The following is a 20,558-nucleotide window of genomic DNA, read 5'->3' on the forward strand; positions in this document are numbered from 1 at the left end:
TGCGGGGGAGGAGCTCGGGAACGGAAGTTCCGCCGGGGCGGCGGCAGCGGCGGCGGCGGCGCGGAGCAGCCCGGAAGGAGGGGCGGGCCGGGCCGGGCCGGGCCTGCGCACGCGCGTAGCGGCGCGAGCACGCGGCGTCTGGCCGCCGCTCGGGCCAACGGGAGCGGGAGCGGGAGCAGCCGCCCGCCCTCCCTCCCTCCCTCCCTCACGGCGGGGCGTGTGGTGGGGCTCGGCCGGCGCCTGGCCGCCATGGGCCGCCGGGCGCGCGACCGCAGGCGGCAGGAGCGGCGGCAGGAGCGGGGTGGCGACGGCGGGGACCAGGCGGTGAGAGCCGGGCCGGGGCGGGGAGGGGAGCGGCGGGGAGCGGCGGGGCTGACGGCGGCGGCGCGTTTCAGGGCTGGGCCGGCGGCTACCCCGAGATCGTGAAGGAGAACGAGCTGTTCGAGCGGTACTACCGGGCGCTGGGCATCGTGCCCGCCGGCGAGTGGGGCGACTTTATGGCGGCGCTGAGGGAGCCGCTGCCCGCCACGCTGCGTATTACCGGCTACCGGAGGTAAGCGCCGCGGGGCAGGGCGGGCCGCCGCCTCCCCGGGCAGCGGAGGCAGGGGCCGCGGGGCCGGCGGGCCGCCGCCCGGAGTGGGTGCGTGGCCTCCCGCGGGTGTGCGAGTGCCTCTGCCCCGCAGCCACGCCAGAGAGGTTCTGCACTGCCTGAAGGAGAAGTACTTCGGGGAGCTGCGGGGCCTGGAGGTGGACGGCCAGAAGGTGGAGATGCCGCAACCGCTGAGCTGGTAAGGGCGGGGGACACCCTCCCCCTTTTCCCCTTTGCCCCTGCCCCACAGCCAGCCTGGCAAATCCGTTTCCTTCTCTGTCGCTTTTCTTTCGCCTCTGCCCCTCTCCCCCCCCCCCCCCCCCCGCCAGGTACCCAGAAGAGTTAGCCTGGCACACCAACCTCAGCAGGAAGATCCTGCGCAAGTCACCGCAACTGGAAAAGTTTCATCAGTTTCTGGTTAGCGAGACGGAATGTGTAAGTTTTCGATAGATCTTGATGGGTTTTTTTATATTTTTTTTTTCCTTTCATATCCCAAGCGGTGTTTTATTCAAATGTGTTGCGAGACGCTGAGGCCGTACCTTTTCTCTCAGAAGGCGAGCGGCTCAGAAGAACCTGAATTTTAGGGCGCTGTTGGCAGCAATTCGGCCCACAGCTCTGGCACATAGCTGCAGCTACAAATATTTCTCCTAAACTAATTGCGGTTCTTTTTACTTGGGAATGTGAAAATGAGCCCCTGTAAAACAGTTATTTGCTGTTAGAAGACAGATGTTTAAACCTGGTAAAAAGCACACGTGTGTGCATAACAAGACTTAACCTTTTGTGACAGATATTTCTCACTTGGTTGAAGCCAGTTTCTCATCTCTTTTGAGCAGAAACTGCATCCGTAGATTTAATAAAATTGGAGCAAGTATGCAATTTCCAGAAACTTCAATTGGGTGAAATACTGCGTGGTGGGGTTTTGGGGTTTTTTTTGTTAAATGCTAATAAAATATAATCATAAGTTTATAACTGTGGTTTCGGTTGCTTTATTAATTTAATATAGAGAGATTTAAACAGTTTATTGCAAAAGAAACGCATTCTTTTGTGGAATATAAAGGAGTTTGGTTTTGTTGTTGTTGTTTTTTTCTTTCAAGGGAAATATCAGTCGTCAGGAGGCTGTTAGCATGATCCCACCTCTGCTGCTTAATGTTGACCCTCATCATAAGGTAACTCAGGAACATACAGTGCACTAGAGTTTTTTCCTAGAAGATAGTTTGATTAAACTATAAATTACAACAGTAGTATCAGTGCTGATACACAGTTCTGGTTTGTGTTGCTATGTTTTGTGCTTTCTGCATGTAAACAGCAACAGTCAACTGGTGTTCAGATCACAAATACCCTGTCAGAGGAACATCTGCTTTTCCAGCTATATGTAATACCCTGTAAAAAACACTTAGGTTTTAAGTAGTTGTATAATCTTACTTTCAAAGTGTAAATGTATTGAGTTGCATCTCAGTTACATGTTTGTGTTTCAACCCCCTTTTAAAGTAAGATGACTGTTTTTAACTTCCTGCTACCCATCACACTGTGAACAGATGTAGTTTTCCACATCCAAATGATAATGTTCTCTACCAGGTAGTTTTCACCCCTCTATGCCTTTTGAAGGAGTTACAAACTTCTGCTCTATAAATCTGTTAGGCAAAATAATTTGGGTGAGCTGAAACATGCTGTTGGTGGTGGCTGAAGAGTATAGGTTGCTAACTTTTTTAACTGAGGCATCTGAGGAATGCCCGTGATATTTTCTAATGGCAGACTGTAGGAATGGGGCTACCTTGGTAGCAGACTTCCTGTTCTAACCTTAGTGATGTTTTCATACTCTATGCTTGTTTGCAGAATTAATGTCAGGTGGCCTTACTCTCTTAACCTGTTAAGTTAATGAGCTAGTTAGAAGTGCCTTGCTACCTCAAGCAGGCACGTTGTGCACTTCTTTCTTAAAATTTTCATGCTGTATCTCAAAATTTTAAGTTTTTCAAACTTCTGGCCTACATATTTTAAAGACTTGTTTGTACTTATTTGTTTTTGTATGTTAACATTACTTAGCATCCATAACTTTTCAGTTTGTTCTCTCCTGCTCTCACCTCAACCCAATGTATGACACAAGGCTGATGGCTATTTTACGTGAGGCAGGGTCTTCTCATCTCTCTTAAATGAATAATGAATTCAGTGTTATGTTCAGTCCTAATGTGTCACAGGTGCATTTTGAGGTTTTTTTGGAGTTGGAACAGGTAGTGAATGTGTTCAACTTAATATGAAACACAAATTGTGAGAATATTTTTGCACACACCTTACTTATATTGCATATACTAAGCTAGCAGTATACATTTTTTGTGTTGAATGTTTAACTTTGGTCACTGTATTTCAGCGAGCACTTTACAGAAAGGCCTGTAAGATTTCACAAATTTGCTTGTAAATCAGACTCAGAATACATTCTTTATCCTCTCTTTTGACAAGACAGCAAATAGCTGCTGTAATGATGCCTTGGCTGTTGCCATTTAGGACCTTTTATGGTCCTTAGTGCCTTATTTTCTGAGCTGTTTGTTATGACCAGAATTGCAGGTTGCTTTTCATGTTTAACCAGCGTGTTCTGTATGTCGTGTCTTACATGCTGATTCCCGTCTCACACAAAGATCAGCTTGATGACTGCCCACCCTCTCTGTAGTTGTGTTCAGTAAGCAGAAACCAGTAGCGTTACTTTAAATGGCAGATACGACACTGTCTTACTGAGTGTGTTTCATGATGCATTAACACTGCTGCATGGCAGTCCTTATCACATGCTCTCAGTAAATGCTCTTTGCATTTCTCTGGGGTCTGTCTTCCAGTTTAGTCTTGTTCATGCCAGGGGCTTGCATGAGGATCTGAGCAGATCCATCCCCATCTTTTATCCTGTTGCACGATTTCAGCTAACTTTTACTGGAACTAAAGGTCCAGGAGGTAGTCATATGTTTCTGAAAATCTGTTAACTAGGCAAGAGGAAAGACTATGAGCTTCCTTGCTTAAGAAGAGAGTGTTAGCTGTCAAATGGTTTGCTGTGAGAGCGTCTCTATGAATGACAATGATCACAAGCCAAGTTTGTAATGAACCGGGAGGGAGAAATATGCTAGAAATCAGGTGTTGGTGTGCTGTTCTGTTCTGCTGCCTGAGCGTGGTTCAAATACTTCCCAAGTGCTTCTTCCAGCATATAGAAACAAGCAGTTTATGCTGCCCTGATTTTTTGCGTTAAAATGCAAATGTATGGGGAGGGGCAGCAGCTCATTTTTACAAAATCTATATATTCAACTGTGTCAGATAGTCTCTGATTAATTTACTGACAGTTGAAGTACTACTTGCTCTTGAATGTAACTTTGCCCTTTATATGTGTGTGTATATAGAAAGTTCCAGTTAACGTCAGTCAGAATTGCTTGTGAGCTGATAAAAGGACCGTATCCTCATATCTGTATGCAGATTTCTCTTTCAAATTTTTTTTCAGCTGATGTATTTGTTCCCTACGAACTAAAGTCCTTTTTATATTTTAGACCCTCAGAGATAAAGCATGCAAAGAACAGAACTGTATTTTATGTTTTTGCAAATTGGTGTTCAGAACATTCATAATTCTGCAAGTATATGCAAAAGTATTTAATTTAAACTAGAACACATAGTAAATTTCTCAAGTACTTAAAAAATACAAGGTAGGACTGGTTTTTTTTAACTTTCTGGTGTTTGTAGATTCTAGATATGTGCGCTGCACCGGGATCTAAGACTGCACAACTCATTGAAATGTTGCACGCAGACATGAATGTTCCTTTTCCCAGTAAGTCTGGAAAAACTACCAAAAAATTCTGTGACTTTGAATTTCCGCTTTTTCTTGTAGAAGATTATTTTTAATATCACAGATAAGTAACTGCATTTAACTGCATGTTGAATTCCCAGAGTGGTTGAGTGATACGAGATGGGAAGTACCCCACTTTTTCCTTGAAACTTTGTGGGCTTCCTTGGCTTGAAGGAGAGAACTTGTCTTCTTTTTAAGCTTCAGAATCTTTACTTTCAGTTAGATGCTTACAGAAAATACTGCCCACAGAAACTGTGAAGTTGGGGGGAGTGGATTCTTTCTGCGTTCTTCTGGAAATCTGCTCATGTACGGGGACTGTCTTTGGTGGCAGTCGAGGTTTTCTCTGTTATAAGGGTTTTACTTTGAGAGTGAAAAGTTGAAGGGCCCTTAGTTGTGTCTTATTGCCGCTGCACAGAAGCTCTAGAACTCTTGAGACTGTATTTGACACATCAGTTAAACCTCGACGTACTTTATGTTATTTTATGTTCAGTAAGGGGTCCTCTATTCATAAGCAGTCTTTTAAGTAAAAAATCTCTAGTGAAAGGTTTACACAACTTTGAAGATAAGGCAATAAACTATGTAAAGTTACTGTTGAATGGTAAAGCATCTTCCCACTATTTTATCTTTCCAGAGGGTTTTGTAATTGCTAATGATGTCGACAACAAGCGCTGCTATTTGCTGGTTCATCAGGCTAAGAGATTAAACAGTCCGTGCATCATGGTGGTAAATCATGATGCCTCCAGCATTCCTAATCTACAAATAGATGTTGATGGAAGAAAAGAGGTCCTCTTCTATGACAGGATATTGTGTGATGTCCCCTGCAGGTATCTTGCACGTAGTCTTCAATACAGAGATTTTACTCCACTAAGTGCGGTGCTAGGATTTTTGTGTTACTGAGTTTTGCTCTTTGAGTTGCTCAGTGAGTTATGATTTATAGTAACTTCCAAAACAGGCAAATGCCTTAAAACTGTCTTAGGTAAGGGGATACCAGATGAAGGTGAACTTTTTTCATTCCAAGTGGTACTTAAGTTTGGTCAGCTGAAGGGCTTCAAATTTTGGACTTAGACTCAGGATGCTGAAATACAAAGATATGGTAGAAACGAACAGCACAGCATAGGAGAACTAGTTAACACGGGAGAGGGACAGTTAATTTTTTGCCGCTATAAATGACGTGGACATGAAATGAGCTTTACCCACAAACAATACGAATCTGTTCAACCTCTGTTACAGTGGAGATGGAACCATGAGGAAAAACATTGATGTATGGAAGAAGTGGACAACACAAAACAGTTTGCAGCTCCATGGGTAAAAATGCTTATTACACATCTGCACTTCTTTGATTTCTCTCTCCGCCTTTTCCCATATCTTTAACATCTGCATGCATTCACATGTTAATATATGACAAAGCAGAGACTAAGAAGAGTCACTTTTCTCTCAAATCAAGAGCTTATGTGCTTTTCAGAGAAAGTGTAGTGTTTCAGATATGAGGAGTGGACTGTGTGAATCTAAATTGCTTGTATTCTTATGAATATCTGACATTAATGTTCATTGAATTAATTTAGACAAGGTAGCTAATAAAACAGGGAACAAATGATTTGGTTGGGATTCTTAGCATTTAGGCAGGTAAAATACTCTTGGAAAATACAGACACTTGTAAAATTTAATAGTAATGTTTTAAAGTCTTCAGAATATTAGAGATCATACATAAACAGTTTCAGTTACCTGAGACTGACTTATGTTAACTCATGGTGAATGAGTACTTAGCCTAGTGCAGGCACATGGTAAAAAGCAGTAATTTAAACACAGATGAAAAAGCTTAGAACATTTTACTGTGCGTTTGTAACAAGCTGGGAATGCTGTCAGTTACTGTGACTCAGCTGACCTGTGGTGACTTGTTACTGCTTGGTAACTCATTCATAATTCCAGGTTTTATTTTAGTTTTAAGTATGCAGGTAGGGTATAAGCTGGTGATCCAGCTCAGTGATACTTTTCTCAGAAGGCCCATGCTAGCTAAGCTGTGTTATCCATAATCTTTGTAATAGATTGCTCCTCATTTTAACTCTAGATTTCTGAGAAGAGTGAGGTTTTGGGGTGTTATTTTTCTAGTGTTGAGTACTTTATAATAAACTTGATGGGGCACTAGAAAGAACAAAATACAGAATGTTATGTTGAAAGTTATCATGAAAATTTGACCTGATTGCTGTTTTAATAGGTGTAATTGTGAGTGTGTCTGCAGTATAGACTCCACTAAGCTGACTTAGTTTAAAACTGACTAATTTTTGTACTGGTGACAGCTGTGGAACTCGGTAAGGGCTGGCTTAGTCCATGGAGAGTAATGTGTCTGCAATATAGCTTCACCTGTAAGAAATCTGATGGCAAATCTTTCTGGTTCCTGAATGATACCTGGCTAGACCAAGAGTGTTCTGTTAGATTGCAGTTAAGAATTGCAACCCGTGGTGTTGAACAGCTGGCAGAAGGCGGGAGAATGGTATATTCTACATGTTCGTTGAATCCTATCGAAAATGAAGCTGTGATCGCATCTCTGCTGGAAAAGAGTCAAGGTGAGAATGCAAGCTTGGGCAGAGTGGGGAAATCTTTTTTTTTTTTTTTTTTCTCAGCCCAGAAAAGGATGTGTGTATGATAGTACTAGTAATAAGCTTAGCATAGGTAACATGCTCCTAGTATGCAAAACTGCAGCAATTTTTTGGTACCGGTAGGATTTCATTGGTGTTGATACGAGCGGTCGTCTTAAATGGGCCTACATGGGGTGCAAATAAATATGAAACCTGAAGAAGTTGTGTTAATGATGCACAAAAGACTTCTGCAGATCAGTGGAATTCAGTCTGTGTTATCTGGCTTCTGCTAACCGATTCCACTGGTTGGAGTCCATGTCGGACATTCGTATTTCCTTTGGAAAACGTGGTGTGGGACATGACTGCTGTATGCTGTAGGAGTAAAAAGCCCAGAATGTACTTAAGCAGTTAGAGGAATGTTGTTGTGCAACCAGTAGGTGAGAGTCACTGATACCTTTAGCATCCTTTGACCCACATTTTGACATGCTTGGAATTTTAATGTCTTTAAGCTCATGGGGTTTTTTTTACACCTTTGACTTGCATATGAAGGCTTGCTTAAGTTGCTGTTAAGTGATGAGCTGGGAAGCTGCACTGCATCAGTTTGTGATAGTAGGGCTTAGTAGCCCAAATCTCTGGCCTTGAGCTGATGGACACTGTTTTTTCTGAGTCAGTAACCTGAAGTTTGGAGATATCTGATTGGATTTTGCATGAAAAGTTCCACAGGCTTTAAGTTGAGCCTTGTACAGAGCAGAAGCAGCTGTATGGCTCCTGGAGCTGAGCTGGTTCTGGAAGTAGAATAGCCCGTTTTGTGTAATGTTTTCTTTGTGCCAGTCACTATTCTGGCCCCAAATTACACATGAAATTTCATTGTCTCAGAAACACCAGTTTAGCTAAAATGCCTGCAGATAATTAGGAATTGACTATTTAATTTCCACTCAAAGGACATTTTTATTTGGAGGTAGTTTCTTTGGCAGACTGAGTGAAAGAGCAACGTAGACGAGTTTCCAGTAAATTATAGCATGCTTGGCTTATTGAAGGCTGTTAAGTTTAACGATGACAAGATTGGAAAGCAGTAAGGACTAGTTTGGATAGGAGCATGAAGCAGTATGGATGTTAGTGGAGGCCAACAATTGCAGCATCTGGGGCAAATTCAGTACTTGGAAGTCAGGATCTTGACTGGCTGTGGCATTCGATCTTGTCTCTGCGCAGTGGGGGTATTCTGGGGCTGACTTGGAGGCTATGACGTGTCCCAGTGAGCAAGCATTATCCTCGGGGCTTGAACACAGGTGTAGCTAAAGAAGGGTGAGGTAGTGCAGCGGTCTGCAAGGGGCTCTGGACCTCGAGGATTTGCTCAGGTCAGTCCAGAATGTTCGTTGGTTCTTCAGCATTAACTTAGTTCCTCCACTGCTACTTGTGGAGCAGATCAGAGATTGCATTGCCTTAGGGCTGAAGGAGTAAGGAAAAGGCACTTTTGTACCATGTTTCTCTACTGGAAGTTGTGTAGTACTTCTGACCGACTGTTTAGTGCCTGATCGGTCTGGTGTAGTCTTGAGGCATCGGTTGAAGTCATGCTGTGGGTAGGCAGGAATATTCAAAGGATGGATGCAAACATCAAGTTTAATCAGATTTGAAATGTCATTTTGGAATTTGTCTAAGAATTCATGTATCACTACTTCATTTATTTTAAAGATTTGCTTAAACTGTCACTGTGAGAGTAAATGCTTAGTCATGTAGAACAGGTTGATAAATTGTGTACAACATGAGGAAAAGCCTACCTAACTGTTAAATAACTAAGTATTCAGAATCACAAAAAAGGAAATTTTAAGGTTGTTCTTCTCTAGGGAGATCACCTAGTTAAACAGTAAGTTTTTATATCATTCTTTCTGGACTTGGGGCAGCTTAAAGTTTTTACTCAGTAGATTAAATTATAATCTGTTGATGTTTCTTGTAGTAATCTGACATATTTTAGGCACATAGCCTTTTGTCCTGTTAGGTTGACAGTACTTCCCTTACTGTTAAACAGTTTGGAATTTTCCGTTTAAAAAATAATAAATTCTTTTTCCTCTCTCACTGGAATATATTAAGATTGTCAGTCCATAAAATGAGAATATATCAAGCATTTTAAAAGGCTTAGTCATCCCGAAAGAGTACTTCTCTGAAAAATACTTAATCAGTGTAGTAAATCTGAATACTAAGTAAGTGAGAATAAAAACTTCTATGACTGCATTGCCTGGAATGCTGATGTTTAATGATACAGGTTGTAGAGTATTACTCTATGCAGCTGCTACGAAAGGTATCTAACCATTATATTTCAGTTAATTTATAGGCTGCAAACTTTTGTAGTTATTATGAATAGTTCTTACTGTCTTGTTAATTTACAGGGTAGTAATTGTATAACATTTTGTTCCTTGAAAGTTTTAAAAAGCAGTGGTCTTAAAATGGTCTTGAAGGAAAACTATTTTTACAGAAGTTAATTAGGAACACAACTCTCAAATTCTGTTTTCAACAATGTTTATGTTCTTGGGATTTCAGGTGCCTTAGAACTTGCTGATGTCTCTTCTGAGTTACCAGGTTTGAAGAGGATGCCAGGAATTACAAAATGGAAGGTACTTAACCTGATATTTCTGTGAAGTTCTTGGTCTGTGGTAGAGTGTTAAATTAGGAAAATTTTTAAGTGTAACATTTCAGAACGTCAGGTTGCGCTGAAGTAATGGTAGTGATTTGCTCTTTAGAGTTTTAGACAATATACCATTGCAGGGGAGAGGGCTAAAAATCTTTCTGGTGGTAAGTTCTTGTCTCCTCATCTGCTCTCCTCTTTTTCCTCTAGCTTTCTTTGCCTGTCTCCTATACTTTCTTAATATAATTCCCTTTTCTATCGTGTGCATGTGGCCTGTAGATGGCAACATGGTTTCAGCCACCCTTTAAGTTACCCCTCCTCCTCTGCTTTACAGTCTGAGCATTAGATTCTACAGTTCTTTAGCTGGTCTCTTCAAATCATTTGGAAGTAAAAGCTGTTAAATCCTTTCTGGAAGTAAGCTATAAAACCTGCAGTGATGTAAGTAATCCTAGAATGTGAATAGAATCTGTATTTTGCTCCAGGCCTGATGTGATTTCAATTCTGGAAACGGGGGGCAGGGGGGAACAAAAAACCCTAAAGCTTCTTCAACTTCCTGTTAAGAGTACAATCAAGAAGAGTAGAAGGCCATCCTGGTAGTAGGGAAAGAAGCTCCGATTAAATTTTAATTACAAGCATGTGCTTTTGCAATGCCATTGGTTGTTCTGTCTCCTCTCACCATTTCACTAGTCTCTTGCAATGGCAGTCTGCAGGTTTATGCCTGTGTGTAGGCTAATGAACAAGATGCATGGAATAAAGATCTGCTTATGTTCTGCTGTTGGAAATCCAGCTTAGAAACCAGCTGATTTCTTTCTTCTTACAGTTCCAGAAGTTTAAATTGTATGCTTGTACCTGAAGGATAAATGTAAAATGCATAACTGTGGCTTTATGATCGTAATTTTACTTTTTGGGTACTGTATAAAGCTACAAAATATAAAGATCATTAAGAGTACATTGTATTCCCTGTAACATTTATTTCTGCCTTTGCAGCTGAAATATAAATCTCCCTAATGGATATTTTAAAACGTAGGCTTATAAAATCTGTTGAAAGTTTGCAAGACTTTCTTCAGCCCTTATTTGCTGCTACTGTATTTTTTCAAGCCTCATTGGCTAGCTCATAACTGGATGTATTTGCTTGCTTTGGTGCTGTTTTTACTTGGTGTAGTCTTTTGTTTCCTGGTGAAAGGTCTGTTAAGTGGGCACTCTGCACCAGTGATTACATTGAATATTCCTGAGCATCAGTTGACTATAAATCTCTGGAAGCAGCAAAATAAAAATAAGGTTTTGTTCAAGGGACACTTAGGTGCTTGGAAATAGCGTTCAGTACTCTCTCCTTAAGCCACTTAGCCAACTCCAATGAATTATTTCAGAGTCTTTAAGGAAGAGACCTTTTTAACTCCAGACTTCTAGTCTTCATCCTACCCTACCAAGAGGCTAGTGAAATGTGCAATAGAGAAGAGTTCGGCATGTCCTTTGATGCTTTGTCATTCTACCAGTTACATTGTGTGGTTAGGCTGGTAAACCAAAACTGAACAGAGCAGGGCTGTTAGGCAGTTATTCTAGTACATCCAAAATAGTTCTAGACTTGTTTGCACTTCCAGTTATTTATCCGTCCCATTGTTTGTTTCTCTCAAGCTGAACTCATGACTTCCAAAGAAGAGCAGTTCAGAATCAGTGTATCTTGTCTGCATCTAGCAGTGTGACATGTAGTATATTTGGTCTTGAAATGCTAATTCTGGAAATACAGTCATTTCTATTTCAGGAACATGCAAAGGCACAATATTTTAGGTGTGATCAGATCAGTGGCTGAGAAATGCCAGACTTCATGATGCTGAAATCTGTGTTCTAACGTTCTTAGTGAAATTGTAATGTAGATAAATCTTACATTTCAGTTTCCAGTGGAACACTTAATTAAACCTTTAAGTCAATCACAGCGAGGTATATGAAAGCACTTCATCGTACTTGCCAGTCCTGAAGTCACCATCGCTGTGACTTCTCTATTTTGTTGCCTTAACAACAGAAACGGGCGTTCGTTTCAGTCATTAATTTTATGCATTTGCCCCATGCATCCCCAGATGGAGAAAAAGAAGTAGCCTGTCCTAAATCTGATGGCTTACTAATCTGATATATTCCACCACTGCCCTTCCTTTGGATTTTGGTGTTCTGTATGTTCTAACAGGTTACCAGAGGTCACTGCAGTTGATTCTGCACCAGTCTTTACTTGACTGCACACTTTTTGAAGCATACAAACTGAAGCAAAGAGGTACAGCTGTCAAGAGTCTCCTGCTCTTAAGTGCAGACATACAATGCACAAAGGAACAATGCACTTTAAAGAACTTAATTTACTATACCAGAATATAACTTCTGGTTTTGGCATCTGAACCTTGGTTTGAAAGTATTTTAATTAAAACTTGTGAAATGGTGACTTATATTCTTCACAGTATTTATATTTACTCCTTTGAAGGTAATGCTGAAAGATGGACAGTGGTTTGAAGAGTGGAAAGATGTGCCTTCAAACAGACAAACACAAATACGTCCCACTATGTTTCCAGTAAAAGATGAAGAGAAGCTAAAGGCAATGAATCTAGAGCGTTGGTAAGTTTTCCCAGAGTAGATTTTATGAAGTTTTGATGGTTACTTTGTATGGTAGTGGGCAAAGTACAATTAAGTCAGATTAGGAATGTGTTGGAGTATACACCTGTGCTTGTATAGGTCTGAGTGTATTTTCATTGCTTCATTTGTAATGGCAGTACACAATATTTAAATTCCAGTGAACTGAGAGAAATTATTGAAAGTTGCTTACAAGGAATTAGATATTCACACAAACAGGTCAGATTCTTGGCATGCAGTAGAGATACGTAGCCAAAATTACTGGAAAAGTATGTAAAACTTTAACATTTTAACAGTGTGACTTATGTGCTAAGAAAGACTTTCCAAAACTATTCTAAAAATAGTGTTTAGAAATGAGTCATTAAAGCTCAGATGTGAATGGTAAAATGAATGCGTTGCATGGATGCAAGTTATTTTGCTAGAATGCTCTATTTTAGGTCCTGTTTCTAGCTTGATAAATTAAATCTGCACAATCCGACTAGGAATACTTAGTTTACCGTGAAAGTAAATATAAATGTGACACTTCTAGTGCTTTGTGAGAGCATGAATGCTGCTGATGAATACACTGCAACATTTTTTTTCTTTCCCCAACTCCAGTCTTAGGATATTGCCACATCACCAGAACACAGGAGGTTTCTTCGTGGCTGTGTTAATAAAAAAATCTCCAATGCCATGGAATAAACGCCAGCCAAAGGTAACTTCTTTTAAAAGAGCTACAATGTTAACTTTTAATAACATTTCTACATTTTATTTGAAAGCTTACATAATAGAAAACATATTATAACTGTTTTGTATCTGCCCTTCAGTTATAGTTCAGTGTGTCAATTAAAAATAAATTCCTAAATCTCTTAAGAACTTAAAAAAAAAAAATCTCCTTTTAAATAGGAAAAAAAAGGAGGGGGTATTTTGAAATCATAGTAAAATAAAAAGATAAAACTTGAACCTGAAATTAAGGCTTTGAAAGAATTACAGAAGCGGATTAGACTGGGTAGCTAAAGCTGTCACTTCCATCAGCTGTGTGTGGTCCCTCTGCTGAACGCTTTTTTCTGCTGTGTTGTAAGCTAATTCTGATTTCAGTTTATCTTACCCTGTGGCTGGTTGCTCAGGAGTGATTCACTAGCAGATTAGTCTAGCAGGTCAGTGCCGGGGGGAATGGATGTAAAACTGTTAGGAGCAGCAGCAGCTTCAGCCATCTGACTTTAATCCATTTGTTGTCAATTGTCTTTAAAATCCTGTTGACAGGATTTTAAGTTGACATGATTTATTTGATCTCTTAGATTGTTCATGTCTTCGAGAGAAACTTCTTGTGTGAATCCCTTTTAGCTGTTTCTATTTATTTGATTTGCTTTATTAGAACACCTTATGAGTAAAATGCATGTGGCAGTAAGGAAAAAGCATTTATTCAGAAGCAAGCGTCATCCAGATAGTTGATGTTGTTCTAAGTTTAAAGTTGTAGCACTCTTACAGAAAGTGTGCAGCAGCAGGATGTGTGTGGCACTTTGAGTGCTAGGAAGAAAGCAGCAGATCCTGACTTAAAACAGCCTTCTCTGTGAGTGCTTGAACATGATTTTGTAAATGGTACAAAAATAGCTTTCTTGGACAGTTGGTAAGAAATTGTCCAGATCAGTACTAGAGGTAAATGCAACTTATAATGGTATCTTGACTTAGTAATCAGATTAACTGCCTAAATGGATCGGTTTAAGCACTTAACAAATTGATAATAATTAAGCACATGCAAAGAGAGAACATAGGTACCTTTCGTTACAAGTTAAATACTACTTTTGCTTTGTTGAAAATTCTGTAATTTGAAATAGGTTCATCAGAAATTACCACAAAGAACAGGAGATACTGAAGCGACAGCAGCTAATTCAGGTAATGATTCTGAATGTATTACTGAAGAACCAACACTTGCTGAAAGTGAAGACACTAAGAAAATGCAAGAATTGCAGAATTCAGACACAGAGCAAAGCAAAAAGGAAGGAGTATGTGGGTAAGAGACCATGTCTAAGTATTTGTCCTGTGACAGCTTCGTAATTGCGGAGTATTCTATAGTTCTTTGTTATTGGACTCATTTAGAAGTCGATCAAGAAGAATTAATTAATCTGCTCAGTTGTCCTATGTTTCCACATTTTATGTCTCATATTTCAGCAAGTTAGGAAAATAACCACTTTTCTTATTAGCATTTGCAAAGTCTGTTAGTCGTTTCTTCTCTGTCAAGGAAAAAAACTACTTTCAGAAGTTAACCTTTGGAAGAGCTTTACTGCGTTCACAATTTCTCCCTCAGAAATCTCTTGTTTATTTGTTTTCGTGGTTTCTGTTTTCAAGCACTGCTTTCACTTCCTCATTTTAAAACGTTAAATGGTGGGTAGTGTTGTCTCAGTGAAGCACAGAAAAATGTCAGTATTCTGTTTGGCATGCTATCGTTACCATAAGCCAAGTGTTGATGAAACAAACTGAATATACTGTTTGTAAACCAAGAACTTTTACTAAAAATGACAATACAGTGGTATTTTCTTTATAGACCACCACCGTCTAAAAAAATGAAGTTGTTTGGCTTTAAAGAAGACCCTTTTGTGTTTCTCCCTGAAGATGATCCATTGTTCCTTCCTATCCAGTAAGAAAAAAATGTTTCTGTTTTGGCAGTAAGATTCCTATTAGTTTAGGAATATTAGTAGTTCAGTTCATCACAAAAGATGGGTCTAGTTGGTCATACATAAAACTTTTTCCCTAGCTTTACACAAGGTGCCCCTCTCCTCAACATTTAAACTCTTAAATGAAAATAGCCAACTATAGTTTGCAGTGGAAATTCTGAGTGTATCTTAGTGTCTATGACAGCTTGTTTTTTCTGATGTCATGCATCTTAGGAAGTCTAACCTTTGTGTTCTGGAGCCAAAGTGTTAAGTGTTTGCAGAGATAGCTCAAGGAAATGGACTAACCCATGCATTTTGAGATTGTAATTTCATTGTTCAATTAATCAAAACAAGTATTATGGCCACAGGAAGTTTTATGCATTGGACCCATCCTTTCCCAAGATGAATTTACTAACTCGAACTCAAGAAGGAAAGAAGAGACAGCTGTACATGGTTTCTAAGGAGCTAAGGAATGTGCTTCTGAACAACAGTGAGAAGATGAAGGTATGGTTCATCTCTTCACGATGGAGATCGTAAGCATCAGTGGATGTCTCCTTGAACTTTATTGCCGAGCTTATTGTTTATATAGAGGATTAGCCCTCTGATAGGCCTTTTTTTTTCAGTCTGAATGAGTGTTTTCCTCTCTATCCCCTCTCTGTTAAAGAGATGAAGAGTTGTCTCTGAGAGGTAAATAACAGTCTCCAAGATTAAAATTGGTATGTTTTTTGGCAGATGGAAGGGAACTTAAAGGTAGAGGAAGGGAAAGGGTAATATATAACTGCTGTGTGTGTACCAGCATTTTTATGCGGTCTTCGGGTACCTTCACAAGTTTACATTGACACTGTTGTATTTATGAGCCCCTTAATTGTACAAGTATTTAGATCTTTGAAAGCCTACCAAAAATAACGGACAGCTTCAGCTGAATTATTAGCAGGCTGTGTTACATGGGGTCATTGTTTCAAAGTAATTTCAACAACTGAATATTTTGAAAAGTTGTTAAGCTGAATGGTAATGGGATAAGAAGTAGTTTTTGTGAATTAGAGGGAAAGATGATATATTTTGTTTGTTTGTTTGTTTGTAATATGACTCCCCATGGAAAATGCCTTGCAAATGCTAAAGATTTGTCTTAAAAGCCATTGAATAATTTAAGTTGGAATGAGGTCATCTAGTCCAGCTTCCTTCCTACCTTCAAAGCTAGATCAGATACACTCCGGGGACTCTTCCAGTCAAATCCTGAAAATTTCCAGCGATATTCATTGCATCTTTGCAATGGATCTTTGAGATGGATAAATAATTATCCTTTTATCCCACAAGCAGGAAATGGCTACATAATTGGCAAAATTTTAAGAAACTGGTGCATTACATTAGGTAGTGAGACTTTGGGTACCACAAAGGATATAGTGTCCTAATATTAAGCACTTGTGCATTTTTAAAATCCCGTCCTTGATTGACTTTCCCAGAATCACCCAGAAAATTCTTACTCAAACTAGAATTAAAATTAGACCTTAATAGTTCATTGCCCTCATTTTAAGACTGCCACTTCCTACCAGTGTTCAGTTTTCAATATGGAAAGGAGTAAAAGGCGTTTATGTTGAGAGAGCACTACGTTTTGATAGTGGGAATTCCTTTTTCCCTTGAATGAATTTTCACATGAATTTAATTCAGTGTCCAGTGCAAATGAACAAATGTTGTGGCAGAACTATCCTTTCTTCCCCCTTTTAGTCAAGCAGGTGAGGAAAAGCAAAGTTCACAGTCGTAATTTAGAATTTATACTCCTTAATGATGCTTACTGGCTTTGCTGTTTGCAGGTTATTAACACAGGGATAAAAGTCTGGTCTCGCAACAGTGATGGTGAACAGTTTGGATGCGCTTTCAGATTAGCACAAGAGGTAATTACATAGCATTGTATTTTCAAAGGTGATACTTTGGTTTCCTCTAGCACAGCTGGCATTAACTTTGTCAGGTGATGATAATTTGCATTTTCAGTATGGTTTAAAATGTGAAAATTGTTTTCCGATATTAGCTAACGGGCATACTGTTTTTAACATTTTTCCTTCAGAAAGTAGCGATTACATTTTGAAATAACTATATTTATTTATTAAACAGGGAATTTATACTCTGTACCCATTCATTCATGCAAGGATTATAAATGTCTGCATAGAAGATGTTAAAATTCTGCTAACCCAGGAAAATCCATTCTTAAGTAAATTTAGCAGTGAAACGCAGAAGAAAGTCAAAGACATGGGTAAGCCTTCTAATTTGTGCTATTATAAAATTATTATTATACAGTACATGGAAGACTGAACATGGAAGACTGAAAATCCTGTCACATAAACTGTGTTTGCTAAAAATTTTGACTAAATTTATCTTAAGTATACTTGTTAAAGTATAAGTTAAAAGTAAGCATTACTGAAACCCAGTGTGCTACTAGAAACTGTAGTCCTTTCTGATGACGTTTAAGGTTTATGAACTCCAGAGAACAGAAGAGTTGCCAGGCTTGTGACTTCTGTGAAGCAGTGCTGTGAGGCAGCGTTTAAAATATCTCGTGAACAAAGATTTTATATATGCTACGGATCTTTATGGGGAACAATGTCTACTCATATTAAATTTTTATTTATGCTGGATGCTTGACGAAATGAAGACTGGTTTTCAGTTTTTTGTTTATGTTGTTTTTTTTCCAAGTCATTGCTGGTCCTTGTACTTCAGTGTTTGATGAGACAAAATGGGAAGAACAATTTTTCTGAAGTTTGGGCTGGCATGCTCTTATGTATTTTAATTTGTTTGTTTGGGGTTCGGGAGGGGGCAGGGTTGGCAATTGTTTTTGTAACTATATAGGTACTTTGGTCCGGGGAAAAAAAAAAAGGAATAAAAACTGGTACTGCCTATAGTTTACTGTACTGATGTAGGTAACTGCTAACCAGCTTGTGCTGTGTGGCTATCTAAAAACTTGTTTTCTTGACCATTTTCAAATTATAGTCATTTTAACATTGTATGAAGTAACACATCTGTTTTGGTTTTGTTTCCCCCACCCCCCTTCCCTGTAGCAATGGGAAGTATCGTTCTGAAGTACAACCCAGACCCTGAGTAAGTAGATGGGTTGCTTTTCATTTATGCAGTTTTAAAACTTGAACAAGAATTGATTTTCACTCAGCAAAAACAGAAGTGGAGGCATAGAGATGCAGTGAGGTCAACAGTATAGCCAGACAGGATACAAAGACTGTAACAGGGAAAGAAGCTTTCTTGCCTGTGTATTCTTAAAACAACCGTAGGATTTAGCCTTATAAGGAGAACTGGTAGTTTTGCCAGAGCTCCACAGTATCACTGCATGTGATTTGTTTATTTGTTTGTTTCCCTGTGAAGTCCAGCATTTGGAATAGAAAAAGTTAAACATTTTCATTGTTCATTTTTGCTGGCAAAGTAGTATTAGAAGCTCTTGAGAACTTTTTGAATGTAACCTTTTATCGTGCTGTTGCTTATATTAGTTGTGAAACCAGAGTCAGAAAATTAGTTTACCTGTTGCAGAAATCTAATAGCATTAAGCTTTATTTTATTTGCTTGCTTGCTTGTATAGACAAGCAGGTACGTGTTTAGATATTGAAGTTAAGACCAATGTACTTGTCTTCTACGAATAGTTATAAAATGCATTCACTATTAAAGATTGTGCACTCATTTATCAGGGTATGGCTATAAAATTAAGTGTTGAAGATTAACTTTCTTATAGTTGACCGAACGTAACTGCTTGTTTGTAGAAAGCCTGATGATCTTCAGTGTCCTATAGTGCTGTGTGGTTGGCAAGGAAAGACATCACTCCGTGCCTTTGTGCCCAAGAATGAGAGACTTCATTACCTGAGGATGATGGGAGTTGAAGTGTTTAAAGCAAAGAGGAAAGAGGAGGAATCGGAAAGTAAAATGGAGGAAGAAGTTCAACATAGGCTGGCACAAACAGAGGAAGGAATGGATGTGGAAGATAAAGAACATGATTTAGTCACAAAAATGGAAGCTGAAATAGGTGAAGAATCTACCCACAGTCCTGTGGAAAGCAGTGCTATGGAAGTAGAAAATAAAATTGAGGATTTAGATCAATCTAGTAAAAATGCCAACAGTCATGTAAGCCAGGAAAGCAAAGACACAGATACGAGTAATGTGAAAGATTAGGTTTCTTTCTCTATTACTTGGCAGCTTCCATGAGTCTCACATCCAGACTTTTGCTTTTAGCATGGAAGTGTATTTTAAAATTTTGGTTGGAATGGGATGTTCCTCTTTTAAAGTTTCACCTATTTTATTTTTTAAATGAAAATGATAAAGAGATTTCTCTTCAAGTGTGTCTTCATTTTACCATTTTAAGCTCCGTATTACTGGTGGGTTTCTGTGTCTGTTGCTGGCAATGGACCATGCACCAGTAAAATCTAAAGCCCATATTTGAAATGGAATAATGGTATGTACGGATGAACTGCCTGTGTAACTGGTCAAGAATTCCTTCAGAAGAAAAAACGGGTTTCATTCAAAGCACATAAGTTCTAGAAAAACATTTTTTCTCTTACGATTGCTTACCCCACCTACCACCCAATCTGATTGCTACTTAACGCAGGTTCTTTAATGGATAAGGGAATCGGTGTGAGTATGCGTACAGGTGCATATGTGGGATATCTAACTAACAACCTGGTTAACATTTATTCAAAAGAAAACTGTGCACAGCATCCTGGAAAAAAAAATGCAGAATGCATTTTGGCAGAGACCGATGTCTGAGATTCTTCTTCAGAGTGATGAATTGCCTGACAGGCACAGCTAGTAAATGTCATTAACTAGATCTTCAGGTACGCTGACCATGCCTCAAACTCGTATCTTGAAATGTGCCTGTGTGAGAGTCTGTGGCTGTCCCTCAGATCTACTGCGGTCATCTGTTTCTCTGTCATTTCTTCAAGTGGGAGTCATCTCTAATTTTTGCAAAATACTTGTTTCTAGCTGAAATAATAGTTTAAAAAGAAGTGGTGATATATATATTGTTGTTTAGTAGATGTTTAAAAGAGGTTATTTAGGTCCAAAAGGGTAACTTACTTAATCTGACTTAATAAAAAAAAAAAATTAGTTGGCTACCTCAGAAACTTATAAGTTCCATCCTTTGTGGCTTAGTTTCAGCAGTACTCTTTGTACTTGTATCAAGTTGACCTGAAAGGGAAGTGACCAGTGGTACAAGGTATTGTAGGACCACGGTGATGCAAATATTTGTGTTGCTTGTCAAACTGAATTTTACCGTGTGCATTTTACTGATGAAGTCTTAATGTGGCTTGGATCCATTTGCTGTACCTTGCTACAACAGCCTTTTTGATGCCTGCCCTTGAACTACTTCATCAGAGGGAGTATTCTTGAGGGAGAGACGTAAAAGTGAAATAATGCCATGTCCTCTGTTGAGATATTAGTCTCATGCGGTGAAGAACCATTGACAGGACTCATTTTCCTCTTGAGAGTCCATAAAATAGGTTAATAAAAAATCAGTTCTTGCCCTTGTATTTTGCTAAGGTTTGAGTTTGTTCTTTGAATTGGGAGCTGCAATTGGACAGGTGCTTTTTTGGCAGCTCCTTGGGCTGAAAAGCAGCATAGCAGAATTGTCTTTTGAATGGAGGTGTATGCAAAGTAAAATTTTTAATTCTTAAAGTATATGAGGAGAAAAATTTTAGCAACTTGAAACTTCAAGCATGAAACTTAACATTGGTTTTCATATCTTTGCGTTTATTCTGAG

At 39.3% G+C, this 20,558-nt stretch overlaps 1 protein-coding gene across 1 annotated transcript; it reads left to right on the forward strand.

Annotated features, from left to right (window-relative positions):
• Positions 1-175: 175 nt before the first annotated feature.
• On the forward strand, positions 176-20,328 carry NSUN2 (NOP2/Sun RNA methyltransferase 2). Its single transcript, XM_052782120.1, has 19 exons — positions 176-324; positions 396-553; positions 684-788; positions 919-1,024; positions 1,684-1,755; positions 4,292-4,376; positions 5,026-5,218; positions 5,625-5,699; positions 6,825-6,955; positions 9,500-9,573; positions 12,046-12,176; positions 12,789-12,885; positions 14,006-14,181; positions 14,713-14,805; positions 15,190-15,325; positions 16,630-16,710; positions 16,928-17,066; positions 17,866-17,905; positions 18,571-20,328. The coding sequence occupies exons 1-19, from the start codon at positions 250-252 to the stop codon at positions 18,974-18,976; spliced, it is 2,373 nt and encodes a 790-aa protein (XP_052638080.1). The 5' UTR covers positions 176-249; the 3' UTR covers positions 18,977-20,328.
• Positions 20,329-20,558: the final 230 nt, after the last annotated feature.

Source organism: Harpia harpyja, chromosome 1 (genome assembly GCF_026419915.1).
Source record: "Harpia harpyja isolate bHarHar1 chromosome 1, bHarHar1 primary haplotype, whole genome shotgun sequence".
NCBI lineage: Eukaryota > Metazoa > Chordata > Aves > Accipitriformes > Accipitridae > Harpia > Harpia harpyja.